The sequence below is a fragment of the Pogoniulus pusillus genome, chromosome 29, assembly GCF_015220805.1.
Source record: "Pogoniulus pusillus isolate bPogPus1 chromosome 29, bPogPus1.pri, whole genome shotgun sequence".
In the NCBI taxonomy this organism is placed as follows: Eukaryota; Metazoa; Chordata; class Aves; order Piciformes; family Lybiidae; genus Pogoniulus; species Pogoniulus pusillus.
Genome location: NC_087292.1, coordinates 8,015,001 through 8,031,615, shown reverse-complemented (window position 1 = coordinate 8,031,615; position 16,615 = coordinate 8,015,001). Strand labels below are relative to the sequence as shown.

Sequence of the window (16,615 nt, the reverse complement as noted above, 5' to 3'; positions counted from 1 at the left end):
GCCAATTTGACAAAGCATTGCGGAAGCAACTCACTAACTCTTAATAAAGCTTATTTTTAAGCGACTGAGGAACAGTTAAACTTAAGGACTTACCACTGCCGGCTGCCAGAGGCTTGGGCATAGTGGAGCAAACCAGGCAACTGCCCTCATGGCACTCCTGATCCTGCCGCAGGAGTCCCCAAGGCCCCGCATCTGGGACTGAAAGAGAACAGTTAGCACCGGGCCCCCTAAGCGCATGGGGCCGAGCGGCGCTTCGCGCTGGTGCATCAGACACGACCTGGCTTGAAAGCAAGAAATCAACACTATCGCTCTGCCGGGGAAAAAAACTGTCATCACCGCCACCAGCGAGTCCCCGAAACCCTACGGCTGCATCCCCGCTATGCTCCCGCCTCCCGAGCGGGCCAGGGTGACCCAGTGGAAGCCCTTCCCGGGAAAAGCCATCATTCATAGGGAAACGTCGCAGAAGCTCGGGGAAAAGCAGCCAGAGGCCCCGAGGCTGAGCAGCACGAAAGCGGCCATGCGGCCACGCTATCGGCCCGGTCGGCCCACGCCGCTCCTCCGGCAGGCAGCCATGGAGGAATGAGACGCTAGCGGGAGGGTCACCAAGAAGGAGCAAAAGGCTGGGAAGCTCGGGCCCAGCAGCCACGCCACCCCACCCCCATCCCCAAGCAGACCTCAACACCATCACCCACCTCAGCCACGCCGGAGCAAGAGGGCGCCTGGCTCCGCGGGAGGCGCTTTATAGGGGCGGCAGGGCCCGCCCCGGCTCCGCCTGCGCTGAGGCGGGCACCGGCGCCATGTTGGGCGGTCCCGTGAGAGTGAGGAGCTGCTCTTATCAGTGCGCTTTTGGTTTCGGGCATCCTGTCTCCTGCGGGGAGTGCTCCGCTCGTACAGGAGGCGGTAGGATGAGCCGAGCCGAGCCGAGCCGCCCGCTGCCCGGGAGTCGGAGCTCTTGTGGGCAGTGTGAAGCGCACCCAGCCGGGGCCGCCATTTCGCGGTGGCGCTGGCGTGCTCGGCGCCGCCGCTGCACCCTGGCCCTGTTCGCCTCATGGTGGTGCGCGTCTGTAGTGGCAGCAACCCCCCCGGGCCGCCTGTGTGCCCGGGCTCCGTGTGAGGAGGTGGTGGGTGCAGCCGGTTGTCCCTTGGTCCGGTACGATTCGCGGGGTGAAGGCCGGGCGACTGAGGTTCCGCCTAGTGAAGCCACAGGACGCATTTTGGACACTGGGAGAAGCAGGCTCACTCTTAAGAATTTTGCTGAGGAGCAAAGTCTGTGGAGTAAACAAGTACAGTTAGGGAACGTTTCTTCTGCACGCCCACCCCTTCCCTGCTGGGGCTCGCATAACCTGCCCTTGTGACAGGCCTCCTTCCCGCGCAACGAGCTGGCTGCTTGCAGGCACAAAGACCTCCTGCCCCCCAACAACAAATGCCCGCCGCGGCGGCTCCCCTTTCCTCCTGCGCACGGCCAGCCAGGGGCTGTCCGGTGGTCGGTGAAGCCTCTGGGCTGAGCTTTAGGCAGTAGTCCCTTACCCGACCGCAAAATTCCCTCAGCGTTCGCCATGCGGGGGAGCCTCACGTTCTTCCTGCTCGCCTATACTTTAATTAGCTGAAGCAAAATTCCTTATCTCACACCACTGAAATGATATCATTATAGAATGGCTTCATTGGGAAGGGCCCTCAGAGATCATCATCATCATCTAGTTCAACCCAACTGCCACAGGCAGGGACACTTTCTACTGGGCCACGTTGCTCAAAGCCTCATCCAGCCCAGCCTTAAAACACTTCCAGGGATGAGCCTTTATAGTCGTCCTCTGACTTTCCTCTAGGCTCCTTTCAGATACTGGAAGGCTCCTGCAAGGTCTCCTCAGGGAGTGCTCCAGGATGAATGGAGTAAGCCTGTGCTTTATTCACCTCCTTGTCTAGTAGTGCCCACACACTCCCAAGCACAGTTCTGGGCCTCACCGTGAGCTCGGTGTAACACTGCGTGATTCAGCTACCATTAAGATGCCTTTTCCAAATTAAATGTGTTTGTGGGTACCTAATTCCTGAAAGCAGCTTACCAAACAGGACTGGTGGAGTACCTCTCAGTCCCATTAATCCAAGTTCCAGAACACCAAAAGATGAAAAGACAATCAAAGGAAGGGCATTTTAAGAGGCTTACAGGGAAAACTAATCTTGTTACGCTGCAAACCCATGTCACATGTACAATGCAAAAGGAGCTGTAAATGTGATTTGCGGTGCCTAGCTTGGCAAGGAGGCTAAAATGGGAAGGTCTGGGATGCTAAACAGCTGCAGCAGAGTTTAGTATCAAGTGCACTTGGTTTTATTCTCCCTGGCAGAACCATGTTGAAAATGTCTTTAGCTAGGTGTCTCTTTCAGCTTAGACTCCTTGAACTCACGAAGGTCCTCAAGAGATGGCAAAAGTCAGAACATGAACCCAAGTCCCAGTTCTCCTTTATATTTACTTGCAGGGGACCTTTTGTGGCATTGCTGCCCAGAGCAGCCAGCCTGTGAAAGCTCTGCTTCACAGCCAATGAGCCAGACTTTGGGCAGCAGGACTTCTCTTGCACAGGGTGGTTATTCACTGCAGCCACAGCCAAAAGCCTGCTGGGCTGGACCTCTCCAGTCTTGTGTCCTGTGTTTGCCCTTTTATGAGTCATGAAGGAGCAGTTCAAAGTGAAGGTAAAAGGCTGATAGTCACATGCAGTTTTACCACAGCTTGGGAAGAATGCCCTTGTGTTGTATGCCAGGCTTCACAGGGATCTTCTTTACCGCTTCTTCCAAATGCCAACACAGTGCTAGCACAGAATCAGTCTTTTCTCTAGGAAGTGGAAATCTGATAAAAGAATGAATCTGAATTGCTAAACAAGACCTTGTTAATCTCATGGGATGATTAATTTGTTCACATGCCAGCACCCAACTGCTGCATCCAGGGTTTAATTTTCATATCAGGACTGAATATGAAGAAATCCAAACTTTACTTGGGAGGCAACCTCTGACTTACCAACATAACTTTGAAGCAGATACCTCCAAGATTCAGGAGACTTCTAAGACAGATTGTCATTTCCCAGCATAAAAATTGTAAACAGATTTTTTAAACAACAAGAAAGCCATGGAAAGATCTCTCTGAACTGTCAGGTCAGCAACTTCACTGTGGAGCACTATGATAATCCCAATAAAACAGCCAGCACCCTGACAGAGCACTGAAAGAAAAAAAATCTAAAATGGCCTTTCTTAGCAGGTTGCTAAAAATACTCTGCAAGTGGAAGTGGGAGAATGAGTCAAGTTTAAAAGCACTGGTTTGTTTTTTTTTTTTCATTTCTAATTAAATACACTTTTGTGTACAAGAATATGCATTAGGATACTAGTAATATACAAAAACCTGTCAGAGAGTAAAATACACTTTTGGATAAGTATCATTCACCATCTGTATGCTTTTATTCATTTCTAATCCAGAGATTAAATTAATATCCTTTTTATTTTCTTCACCAGCCTCCTTCCATGTGACCCTCTGGTTCTTGCTCAGAAGCTCCTGGGTATTAGTAAGTGCAGGTATATCCAATCAGCAGATAAAAGGACACAATACAGCATGTCACAGCAAAGATGAAGATGAGTATTTTCAGGATTGTAACCACCTCTGGAGCAGCATTTCTTTGTGCTTAAACAGAGGAGTCACATAAAAATCACTTTACTGTAGAAGCCCTTGAGGAAGATACTACATTGATTCTCACTTATCCTGTTGGTTTCTCTCTGCAGCAAACAGTTGTGTGGTTGCTTCACAAAAGATCCATGTAAGTGGTACACACATTCTATCCTTTCTTGCAGTTAGGCACTTTTGGAACCTCCATTATACATTAGGAGAGCACAAATCTATTTTTAACTCTGATCAGTAGGTTAGAATTTTTGTTTGATCCTTAGGTAACATCATAATTGCAGTAGAACTCCAAGAACAGCTACATTTTAACTCTGAAGTGTGTTAGTAAAATTTGGTCAGAGAATTAAGAACAACTGCTGACTTCAGACTCCCTATATGAGGCCTTCGGATGGGATTTATCCTAAGGAAATGCCAGCTGTCCATATCCTAAACAGCAACAGCAAGTTATGGGAACCATTTTACTATTACAGAATAGAAACTGTGGTGAATCCAGGCTGCTTTTCATTCTGTAGGCACATTTTAGCAGGCATTTAGCATTTCCCATTCTGTAGGCACTTACCCTACGGGTCAGCATTCCCCAAATTAAACATAGCATAGATCTTTTCTTTAAGATCTCCACTCTGAACCCAAGAATCACAATAATGAAGAGTCATGTTTTTTCCTTTAGGGAGGCAGGACTTCCTACTAATAAATAAAATAGTCTGTTTAAAATAAAATCTTGACCAATTTTCATTATTCCTCTTTGACTTGTATGTGATGCTGGGTTTTGTTTTTGTCTCAAGGACAGCAAAGTGACCCTTTCAAGAAAGCAGCTATATCTCAAAAATCTCTGAATGAACAGGGACTTGTACCACAACTTCAGAGGGCTTCAGCTGTTGCTTACAACAGAAGACTCAAGCAGCAGTCTTTAAGCTTGGTAACACAGCACTGGAAAAGGCTTCGTTTGTCAAGTTTCATGTGCAGCACTCCTACAAAGCCACTCCTGAAGTTCTTACAGGGGAATACAGGAGACCTTTGACTGTAACTGTTCAAAGAACAATGGCACAGTATCATTCTTTTGAGAACAGTCACTATTAAGTGTGGCACTTCTATGAACAGAAAAAGGCTTGAAAAAATGCATTGCAAAAGCTTCTAGAATGTAGAGGTTGGCTTAAGGCTTCGAAATTTGAGAAGATGGCAACAAGAGCTTTCTTTCCAATACAGAAAGTGACAACACGAAGACTGGAGTCTGTCAAAAGGTGAATGTGAGGGAGCACAAGCAGACAGGGCATTTTCTTCAGTGAAAGAGAATGTATTACCTACACTATCTGGTTTCTGCCAACCTTATTTACCAGTTCAACTACTGGAAAGTGTAAAGAAATACTTCCAGAACCTGGTTTCCAAACTCCTAAGCTACTTCCTCTGAACCTGTATACTCTGTGTTTGGGAAGTAGGATGGACAGGCAAAAAAAAAAGAAAGGGTCCAATGCACCAAACTCATTCTGCCATATCACAGCCCCTGTCCCCCAGTGACCTGCCTCCTCAGGCACTGCCCTCGGTTACAGGTTACTCAGTCAGGAGCAGAAGCCCCTTAGGATCAGACCTCCTTCCTCTGCACATGGAAACAGTGGCCTAAGGGCAGCCCTACTTGCACAACACTGGCCATGTGGCTTAGGAGGCTGGAATAATAATTCTGACAAAAAACACCCAAGACCACTCTCAGCTGTTGCTAACACAACAGTTATGAGCCTGATAGACTGGACTAAATAGTTTTCCCTACCCCCACGTGAAAGTGATTAAAGGGAAGTTCCCTACAGTTGATCTGAGCTTAGAATTTGGAGTGCAAAAACTCACAATATACTAAATGAACATCAGCTACTGGAACACTCAGCTTAGTACTGCCATATTGCTGAATACTTTTGGGGAAACATTAGGAAAATTATATTCATTTACTAAAATATCTGTGATAATTTAAGCAGAGTCAAATAAAATAATGGGGAGAAAAACACTTTGTAAAATCTGCTGCAATGTGTGGCATGAAGCCTGAGCTAACATACACTGATACTGATATTAAGAAGCTCCAGCTCATTCCCTTTTAGTTTCTTAAAATCAAAACCAGAAGTTCAAAGAAAGAATCCAGAAGTGAAGTCTCTTGCAGTCTTTTTCCTATCTGAATTCTTTGCAGGACATTTTAGCATCTGTTGAACAGAAGTTCCATATAAAGCCTTCGTGTGATGTAATCATTCTTCCTAGCCGTTGCTGTATCAAGCACAGAGCAGACAACAGACAAAGGAAGCAATTGCAGTGCTTTAGAAAAACCATACTTATCTAGAAGTGACTCGGGCTTACCTAAAATCCACACTCTGAAGTCTTCCCTCATGAAGCTGTGACTACACAGAACTTTGCCAAAAGAATCTTTTCTTACATAGCACTGCTAAGCTGTGAGATCCATTTCAGAGTACTGAAAGAGAAGTATCTATGGCAAAGCACATTAACTGAGGTCCATAGGAAACACAGCATTACCAATAAATGAATGCTGCAAAACAGAAGCAGCAGCTCTAGTCCCATCCAAAGAGAAAACCTCCTCAGCAGCAGTGGATGAAGGCAGGGAGACCATTTACACCATTATCAATGTGCTATCCATTTTCCAACATGAAATGTTTGGTAAACAGTTTCTAAGTTTTAAGAATTTGCAATACAAAGTCTCAGCCTAGCAAGTTTTTTTTTAATTTTTACATGTACAGCATTTTAGTTTGACAAATGTAAAAAAAAAAACAACCAATCAAACCAAACAAAAACCCAAACAAAACCCCCCTAAAAAAAACCCAAAACCCAAGCAAACAAAAAACTTTACAATATTTTTCTGCTTATAACGATCAAAACCAACTTGATTCAATAAAATTTGGTATGCAGTTGATGTGGCCCAACTGCTTTTGATAATGCAAATAAAATGGCCAAGATGTTTAGCTTTAAGAACAGCACATGCAGTAACTGCAGTCACCGCACACACTGCAACCAGGTGTGGATAAAGTGCTGCTACAGATCACTGGTGACGTGCACCGCACAGCCGCATGAGACGCCCTCGCATGTCGCTCTACCGTACCAGGCTTTGTTGCTAGAGGGAACATTCAGGTTTAGAAGCACTGCCCCTCAGAAATGACTGTGTGAGGCAAGGTTATGACTCAAATTACAAGCAACCAAGGAAACTGAAAAGTAGAGACTTTGAAATCATACCGACCTGTTGTGCCAGGTTTCTTGTCATAATCATAACTTTAAGCTCCCATCGATACAGTTGCACTAACACACTGTGGCACAAAGAACAAAATGTACCCACGTTACTTTTGAATTTCCTTGACCTTGCCAGGTTTTCACATCCTCCACATTACTAAATAGTAGTATGTAATTATATGTAATTGATAATCATTGTACAGTTACTCCATAGCTTTACAATACTGCCCGTACTAGATCACAAGCATTACAAATCCTATTAAAAAAGCAGCCCCTGTAGTGGCATACAAGAATAAATTAACCCCAAAAAAAAAATTTAGTATTACCATTTATTGGTGACAAACACTACGTTTTACTTACATTCCATGGGGAGAAAAAATTCCAGCGTAAACAATGAACTGAAGCAGTACTTAACTTGCAAGGCTATCGTGCTTTACCTGGACCATATGCAAAAACTTTATTGCGCGCGGTTCGGCACGCAATAACACAACATCAAAAGCAACACAGTTTTATATATAAACATAGGTAATTTTTTGTTTTTTCAGCCCTACATGGAGATGTAATTAAACAGTATAAAGCACTCAAGGAAAATCAATCTGCGGTTTTATATGCACTACATTGAGATCATATCCTGTAATGTAGTGAGCTGTGTGCCGTCTATACGCACAATCCTTAAAACCAGAAATCATTTAAAGTCACGTTGCATTCGAGTTCCCCTACTCCCCACTCAACAGAACTAGAAATTAACCCCCCCCAAAAAAATGATCAAAGGTTAAAATTCCTAAAGCCTTTTTAATTAATTCAACCGTTGGATAATTAAGCTAAGTTCGCAAAAAATATCGGACTGTTTAAAGTGGTGGGCACACAATTTGTTTCCAGTGAAACTCTGCTATTCCAATAAAAACAAAAAGAACCACATACACGGATATGATCTTCCCAAGTTAGTTCACAGACAACATGTCAGTCTCAGAAGACAAAGTTTCTAAACTGTGCTATTGTTCTAGATACAATTAAGAAACTTTTAAAATGAAAACTGTATAGTGTCGTTTCAATCAAAACAACGTAAGGAAACTAAAGATTTATCACTGGTTGAAGAAAAAGCAACGGTTATGATTTAGACACTACAGTAGGTTGTAAAGACTGTAGCTCTCTAAAACAGTTAGGTTACATTAAGAGGAAGCATTTGATTTTCTCTGGTGCTTTCAGGTTTGGGTCCAGTCAAAAGCCTTGTTTAGGCAGTGCTGTCCAGTGTTTGTCCCAAAGTGTTTGAGTTAGCCGGTTTGAGAAGAGGGTCACTTTCCATTTCTTGTTTCACACATCTACAAATGAGAAAACACCTGTTACTTAGGAGATAAAACACTATTTCCATTAATAAGATGCTTCTAAATCAGATGCAAATAATTTGAGATGCATATACAATTTGTTTCCATAGAACTGGCTTCAATTTTTAATCAGTTAGCACTCTTAATAAGCTGTGAAAATGGTGAAATTACCTACACTGGAGGCTAAACCTTTTTCCTGGTCCAAAAGAGCATTTTGCAACTCCTCCATGCTTTTGCTGAAAGCAAGCTGTGAAACCTATATGGTGTTTACATTTTCCATAGAGAAGATTTGTGGGAAGAGGAGCAGCTGTAACAATCACACTGAAAAGCCACAATATTTACAAATATCAGGTGCAAACAAACAGTGTAAGCAGAAGGGTAACAGTCAGGATTGCTCTGTATCACAGCCTTTACATTTTATCCACTTTCTCCTGCTTAGCAATTTGCATTTGACGCATGAAGAATTGCAAGCTTGATCATAAACCTACCCTCTCATCCTTCTGAAGAAGTAACAGCATTCTAACTGGCAAACAAAAATGCCCCTCACATTTTATTTGTTCTAGAACAGCAGAGGATTAGAGTTTCCATTAAGGCAAGGGAAAGGCAATGGGTCACTCACACAGACATTGGTCCATTTCCTGTTCTTGGCATCTCTGTGGTTTGTTGGTCCAACTCAGACAGCAACTTTAAAATATTCAATGCAGCCTGAGGAAGAGAGAGAGTGTTCAGCACTCATCCTGAGCCCACTTCATTCATGCAGCTGAAAGCACAACTTGCTTTAAGTAAATGTGCTAATTTTGGCAATAAAGATGCATAATTACACTGGAGAGAACGTGATGGTGTAGAATTGCATCTTGCTGCACTAAACAATAAGACGGTGCTGTGGCTAGGGAATTCCCACAGCGTTTGTTTTAGCAGTGTGGAAAAATCACTTCAGGGGTACTATTAATAGCAAGGGAAAAGACACTCAATTTGTAATGGCTCAAAATGAAGAAAGCTTAAGACAAAGGATATTAAAATGCATAGAACCAAAAAGTCCTTTGCAGGAAAAGGAAACAAGATACATGGGAATCCAAAGTACAAGGCAGGTAGGGCACATGTGATGGGTTAAAAGTCAATGTGACATGGCCAATGCAAACTAAGCCACCTGCTGTGAGAACCTAAATGCTTTTCAATTCAGATCGATTTCAGCTGCACCTTTCCAGACTATCTCTGATTAGCTGTGGTACAGGTGCAGCCACAGCTGAGTAACTGAACAGAGGATGGGTCTCATGCTGGCCTAAGCTCCCAACCAGGCATTCTTTTCCCTTCCTTCCACTGCGCTGATTCTGTGCTTAGTCTTACAGGAGCTTTTTATGGCAGGATGTGGGGATGGATATGAAAATGTCAGCACTGAGTGGCGAAGATCAAAGAAACCTATATTCAATTATTGCCACTGCAACATTTTTTAGTACTAAAATCAGTCCAATCAGGTTTCCCTAAGTGTATTTACATGCTGCAAACTATGACTTGAGTCTCCAGTCAGTGCTGGAGTCACTGCTGGGTAGCAGAAGGACAAAACTCAAGTGACAATGAAGTATGGATCTAGTGCTGGCAATACTTGATGTCTTCTACAAAGTCTTGCAGAGTTTGGAGTCTAGAAAAATCATCATTTCACAAAAAATATTTCATCTAACAGAAGATCTTATTTATAAAGGGAGCTTAACAGATGTAGAGTGTCTCCTGCTATCTACCAGTGACTGCATTTCTTCCATCTTGGATTCTGTTCCAGCAGGTCTGGTAACATGAACCCAAGTGTTACAGATCCCAATGAAAGTTCAGTCTGTCCTTACCATTACTGAGATACTTTCATGTTTCACATCTTCCTTTTCACTTATTTTCTGCAACACAGGCTCACAAAAATGGTACCAAGATAAAGTAAATGTGTCTTTTGTAAACCAAAGTTGTGAGTGTATATTAAAGGTTATTCAGATGAGATTCTGGTGTTATTAATCACTTATTTCAGCAACTTGTGAAGTATCACGCAAAAATTAGCCAGGGAATTGTACAGCATTTCATTCACAGCTCTCCAACAGTAACATGAAACCTTGGCCTGTCCACTGCATCCCTCAGTTCACTGATGGTCAAAGAGCAAACACTTGAGAACATTCATCATACCATATCATGGCAAGATTCTACATCCTTTCCAATGCCGTGGCTGATCAGTGGTGGCTGAGAGGAACAGTTTATGAGAGATACAAACTCGTTCTTGTTATTTTTTGGAAAGTCTTTATATTCAACCTAAAGAAGAGAGAAGGATTTAGTTTATGGCAGTTAACCAAGCACAGGAAATACAGCACAATTGCTGTAAGTTACCTGCCCATATATGAAGCTGAAGCCTACTTTTAATCATTATCTCAACAGAATCATTTACTCGGAAGTTTGACTTCACTTGCAATGTGTTTGAGGAACCCTGAGTGCTCTGCAGGCAATCTGAATAAAAGTAACAATTGCTGCTGGGACCTTTGTTCTGATCATAGGTATCTGCATTTAAAACTTTCCCATTTATGCTTCTTAATCTGTTGAGCTCCTTTACCATACTGAAAAGCTTACATTCACTTCTGATTAAGGGACCAAAGACAAGAAAACATTAAAAATACAAAAGACCATACAAAAAAAGTGATTTCAGATCAGCCAAGTCCATACTTTGTTCCTACACTGTGACAATTTTCAGAAAAATGTTACTTTCCACTTTGTTCTTTCAAGACTTCAGAGTAGCACTGAATGAATGCTGAGGATATAGTACCAAAGACCACCTGAAGCTGTAAAACTCAGTACATTTCATAGATAAAGTAAAACATTTACATGAATTTCAGCTTAATGATCAGCCTCCGAAGACATCGCTCACCAGCAGAACTCAAAAGCTTTAGAACAAACAGCAGGTTGGATCAGTTTGAGAGCTTTGGAAGAAATCTTGCAAAGCTGAACACTTACCTGGATTCCCTGAACACTGGAAAGGTAGTCCAGCTGCTCAGAGGCCCTAGTGAGTGGTCCGTGGGGTACATGGCCTGACGAGTTGTTGTTCTTTAATATGGTCTCAGCAGTAGGAGAAGTACCACCATACAATAGCTCCCTAGCAATCATTGCTGTTACTGTAGCCTTGGCAGGATTTGGGGCTGCCCTGTTGAACTCTTTGGTGTGGTGTCCTTGATTAGCTCCTACAGCTTGTGCAACCTCAGGGACCATGGGAAGAATTCCAGCAGGAAGCTGCTGATGGCTGAGATAAGGCATCCTAAACTCATCTTCTTTATTACCTGAGAAGAGAGAGGTTCATACTAAACAGCTGCTATTTTTACAGGGCCTTCTGCAGGCTCATGAGTGTGAATAAAGACATCAAAAATGTTTTGTTTCAAATTATTTTTGAAACACTAACAAACTTAGTGAGCTTGAGTCACCTTTGTTGGGCCAGAGATTCAGCACCAGCTTATTCAATAAATGATTCAGTGCAACATCTGCTTCTGCCAAAATGAACAACTTCACCCCTGGGAGCAGTTTCTCCAGGTTAGTCAAGCTTCAGACAGCTGCAGCCACATTCTAGATACATTCTTTGGTTTCAGAAGTTATTTAATCCTTTAAACTCTAGGAGCAAATAATGAAACCACAGAATGGCCAGAACCACTGCTATGTATTGTAACAGACAGCTCACAGTAAACTGTCATGAAAAATAAGTAGGTGAGGTTAAATGTGCTGTGAGCATAGTTTGGAGAAGCAAGAATGACTGTTTATAGCAAACATCCAACCACAGTCCAAACTGATAGCAGTTTATGGACATTATGGCAAAAGTCAGATTTAAGAGAGATAAGAACAGTTTCATATGGGGAAGCTGCACAAAACTGTGGAGGAAAATTAGAGAAGTGTGCTCAGAAAGGTAGGGAAGGCAGTGCCACTGAAATAAAGAGAAGCTGGTGTTATGGCAGAATGGGCAAATGGAGCCCAGCAGGACCGAGCTATTTAAAGTTCAAGGATGAAGGCTGACATTTGTAGGTGGAACAAAGTTTGAATAGGAAGTCAGGAAGTTTACCTAAGATCTTTTGGACGCAGTAAAACATTACTGAAGTCCAAGTTTATCCCAAATATTTATAATTTACACACCAAAATTAATCTTACACACATAAAGCACTGGAAACACTATCCAGGACAGAAATAGGCTGCAACAGGCAAGCTTTCCGTAATGACTCCTCCCAACAGCTCACAGAAGAGAAAGCCAATTCTTGTGTACTTGGTGGCCACATTTGGGGCTTTATTTGTTACAGTGGTCAGATCCACATGACTGACTCCAGCCATCAGCTGTCTGAAATAAATGCAGGCACAGTTCCTTGCTCTCAGGCGTTAGAGATCAAACACAAAGAGGTGGTTCTGTACTATAAGGCCCTTCCTTCTCCAACTCTGCTTTAAGAAGACCAGTTTCAGTTAGAACCGACTGTTCACCCCAGGAACAGTCTTCACACTGCAGTTACTCCCTCAGCATCTGCTAGATGATACAGCCAAAGCTAACTGCCTCTATATATTCAGCACCACCTTCCCACTGCTACTCCGCTTCAGGTCTACAGTGACATTTCTGGGGCAGCCTTCCAATCTGCAATCATTCTTCCAAACCTAGAAGGCTACTTCCAGGTGGCAGAACCCCCCAGAAGTCCTTTTCTCAGGAAATCTGCTCCCATCCTCATTTGGACCCTGTATACTACAGAAACACTCTGATGAGCTTAAGGGGCTGGTCTTTCCTCCTCCCCCAAAAGAAATTGCCCTCACTTCACTCCTGATGTTGGTCGAAGGATCCTCGTCCCTGTATCTGAACCAGGTTTGGCCATGAACATTCACTGCTGTCCTAGAAAGCTAGCCACAGAGTAAAGCCTCAGATCGAGGTCAGACAAGCCCAGACAGTACAGGTAGCAGCAACTGCACCTCTACTGGCTGTTTGACCAGCCCATGAGCACACACACACGCTTTTGGCTCAGCCACCTACCTGCTTCTCCAAGCAGGTAGCCAAGCCAACTAAATACAGTACAATTTAGGAGGGAAAAAACCCACACCTTGAGACTTGGAAAGAAACTTTCCCAAGGGGTAGATTTAGTTTGCAAGCCAGCAGTTGCACACCTCTGCTCATCACAGTGTGTTAAAAGACACCACTGAGGGCACTGAGAGACATCTGACACATAGATACACACACATGCCAGAGCCATGCCTCTTCAGTAAGATTACTTACTAGTTGAAGTCTCTTCAGAGCCTGGCTCAAAGAAGGTTACTTTTCTTCCATCACCTGCTTTCTTCAATGGTGTCTTAAAAACAAAAGGAAAAAGCTAAACACACAATATCCTGTTAAAACTACTACACTCACCCCCACTGACTTTTATAGTCACCTGACTAGTCAAGATATAGAGAAAAATGTATTATTCAAGAACTTCAGTTACTGCACAACTACTGAGAAGAGATAAGTTTAGTGATTCCTATTTACTGAACCACTAACACCATACACAGACCACTGAAGTGGTATTAAGGACACAGATATGAAGAACTAAGTGTCACAAAGCCAGCTGAACTAACATTAGTTGTCAGTATTGCTGTGGAAAACACTGGACACAAATGAGCATATACATGGAAAACAGAAAACTAAACCCAGGCTTGGTAGTTGAACTGCCTGGTAATATCTGCTGAATCAACAGGAGACAACAAGGCTCCTAAGGCTCCTTCCCTGCTAGGGGATCTACCACAGAAAGAGACTTGCAACAAACTTCCAGCCGTGGTTGGGTGGCAAGGCCACACAAAATAATAGCTAGCACCAAGTCCTATGGCCTACATGCCAGCAAGTTGCTAAGGTCAACACATCAATAACCACAGGTTCTGAGCCATTCTATAAACACATTCACTTAGCCTTCTGATGAGACTAATTCACTTGCAGAATGGAACCCTTAATGTATCCAAAAGGCACTATTTTTAGTAATCAGTCACCTCTACACAGCTGCTCCCGGGCTAGGGCAGGAAGGATTGATTTACTGCACTGCTGCTGCCTTGTAAAGCTGCTGCTGTCTCAACTCAGCCTCTGCTGTAGCATTAAACAGTGCTTGATTCTTACCTTCTCTTCTGTCTTTAATGCTGGCTTTGGAGGTTGAGGCTGAGGGACTTTGAAACCTAGAAGTTCCAACATATTTTCAGCTGCATTGCGTTTAGCAACTTTTTTGTTTGTGCCCATTCCTTCAGCTGTGTGTACACCAACTTTCACCTGGACAGAGAAGATTAAAATCCTTTAATGGTAGTATGAGGATTCAGTCATTAGTGATCTGTGACTCAAGTAGGCTACGAGTCACAAAACAGTTCAAATGATCATTATGCTAAGCAAGTTGTCGTTTATTGTCACAAAAACCCAAACAGAAGTCACACAAACAACTATATTTCATCATCTCACCTTGGCAGCAGCCTAAATGCTCAAAAATGGTATCACAGCAGATAGAAATTTTCCAAGCTGAAGCTACAGTGTTAGCAGATTTACACATGTAATGGAAAGCAAGCAACTAATGCTCCTGTCTTGGCCAGGAAAGGAGGGAGGTCTGGAGAAGATGTTTAATGATTAGAGGCTAGGAGATACTCAGGATGAAAATACTGCTGTGCCAGTGGGATTTGCAGTGCAGAGTGCAGGAAGTGCTGTACTCTGAAAGAGCACACAAAAATAGAGGGGAAGGAGGAAATGAAGGATACTCAAGTTCATGTTCATAATTTCTACATTGCAGATGTAGAAGGCTCTTAGAGAGCATTAATATTCCTGTTAATTAGAACCTTAGGTGGTTATGACTGGTGTCCTATGCATTCATTTTATTTCAGCCATAATTCAGATCACTTTTTCTCGAACATTTATATTCCTGGAATGTAGTCCACTAGATATTCTCGTAATAAATTTTATGGAAATTTGGCCAGAAGCCTGTTAATTTTGTATATCATCATGATAACCTGATTACCATAAGCCCAAAAAAGAGCAAGACGTCACAGCCATGCAACTGAATGTTTCCAGTCGCTGTACAAACCTGCATAACGAACTCCCTGCGCCTTGGAAGACCACGTTCTGTGATGAGCATGTACTCTGGTTCCTTCTCTTTCTTGGCCTGCTGTATCTGGGCAAGTCTGCTAATGGGATTCATTCCTTGACCATATTCTGGACTTGTTTGCAGCTGTGTAAAACAATGTTTAGGAAATAAACCAAAATTTGTGACTGTTTGGTTTAAGAAACAAAATAGAATCACAGAATCCAGTCAGGGTTGGAAGGGACCACAAGGATCATCTAGTTCCAACCCCCCTGCCATGGGCAGAGACACTCTACCCTAGATCAGGCTGGCCACAGCCTCATCCAGCCTGGCCTTAAACACTTCCAGGCACGGGGTCTCAACCACCTCCCTGGGCAACCCATTCTAGGCTCTCACCACTCTCATGCTGAAGAACTTCCTCCTCACATCTGGTCTGAATCTCCGCACCTCCAGCTTTGCTCCATTCCCCTTAGTTCGGTCACTACTGGAGAGCCTATAAAGTCCCTCCCCAGCTTTTTTGTAGGCCCTTTTCAGATACTAAAAGGCCACAAGAAGGTCACCTGGGAGCCTCCTCTTCTCCAGACGGAACAGCCCCAACTCTTTCAGTCTGTCCTCACAGCAGAGCTGCTACAGCCCTCTGATCAGCCTCATGGGCCTTCTCTGGACACGCTCCAGCATCTCTACATCCCTCTTGTAATGGGGGCTCCAGAACTGGATGCAGCACTCCAGGTGGGGTCTCTCTAGAGTAGAGTGGAAGAATCACCTCCCATGACCTGCTGGCCACACTTCTGATGCAGCCCAGGATCTGGTTGGCCCTCTGGGCTGCAAGTGCACACTGCTGGCTCATGCTGAGCTTCTTGTCCAGCAGCACCCCCAAGTCCCTCTCCTCAGGGCTGCTCTCCAGCCAGTCATTGTCCAGCCTGTATTTGTGCTTGGGATTGCCTCGACCCAGATGCAGGACCTTGCCCTTGGTCTTGCTGAACCTCATGAGGTTGCCTTATGCCCACCTCTCCAGGTCCCTCTGGATGCATCCCTTCCCTCCAGCATGTCTGCTGCACCACACAGCTTGGTGTCATCAGCAAACTTGCTGACAATGCCTCTGTCCATGTCACTGACAGATGTTGAACAAGACCGGTCCCAGGACTGATCCCTGAGGGACTCTGCTTGCCACTGGCCTCCACTTGGACATGGACCCATTGACAGCCACTCTTTGGGTGCAGCCATCAAGCCAGTTCTTTATCCATGAATGCAGTGTGCCACTGAATTACCTCTAGATAATTCATTTCTAGAATTTAAACACACTGAAATAAAAGCTGCTAATTGAAACACAGTCACGGCCCAAAAGAAACAGTCTGTCACTGTTGACCACATATAACCTGCCACTG

General features: G+C 43.9%; 1 protein-coding gene and 1 non-coding gene across 5 annotated transcripts in view; both read right to left on the bottom strand.

Annotated features, from left to right (window-relative positions):
* Positions 1 to 257: 257 nt before the first annotated feature.
* LOC135188593 (small nucleolar SNORD12/SNORD106) lies at positions 258 to 346 on the bottom strand. The gene has a single exon (XR_010307754.1). It is a non-coding gene; the product is annotated as a small nucleolar SNORD12/SNORD106 (small nucleolar RNA).
* Positions 347 to 7,174: 6,828 nt separating this feature from the next.
* The window catches only part of STAU1 (staufen double-stranded RNA binding protein 1), a 33,263-nt gene continuing 23,822 nt past the window's right edge, over positions 7,175 to 16,615 (bottom strand). For all 4 annotated transcript variants that reach the window (XM_064168092.1, XM_064168094.1, XM_064168095.1 and 1 more), the window contains 7 exons: positions 15,234 to 15,377; positions 14,291 to 14,437; positions 13,424 to 13,496; positions 11,155 to 11,474; positions 10,339 to 10,461; positions 8,801 to 8,886; positions 7,175 to 8,178 (listed from right to left, as the gene is read on the bottom strand). In XM_064168092.1, coding sequence (XP_064024162.1) covers positions 8,091 to 8,178; positions 8,801 to 8,886; positions 10,339 to 10,461; positions 11,155 to 11,474; positions 13,424 to 13,496; positions 14,291 to 14,437; positions 15,234 to 15,377 — 981 coding nt within the window. In that variant the 3' untranslated portion in view covers positions 7,175 to 8,090. The remainder of the gene's footprint in view (positions 8,179 to 8,800; positions 8,887 to 10,338; positions 10,462 to 11,154; positions 11,475 to 13,423; positions 13,497 to 14,290; positions 14,438 to 15,233; positions 15,378 to 16,615) is intronic.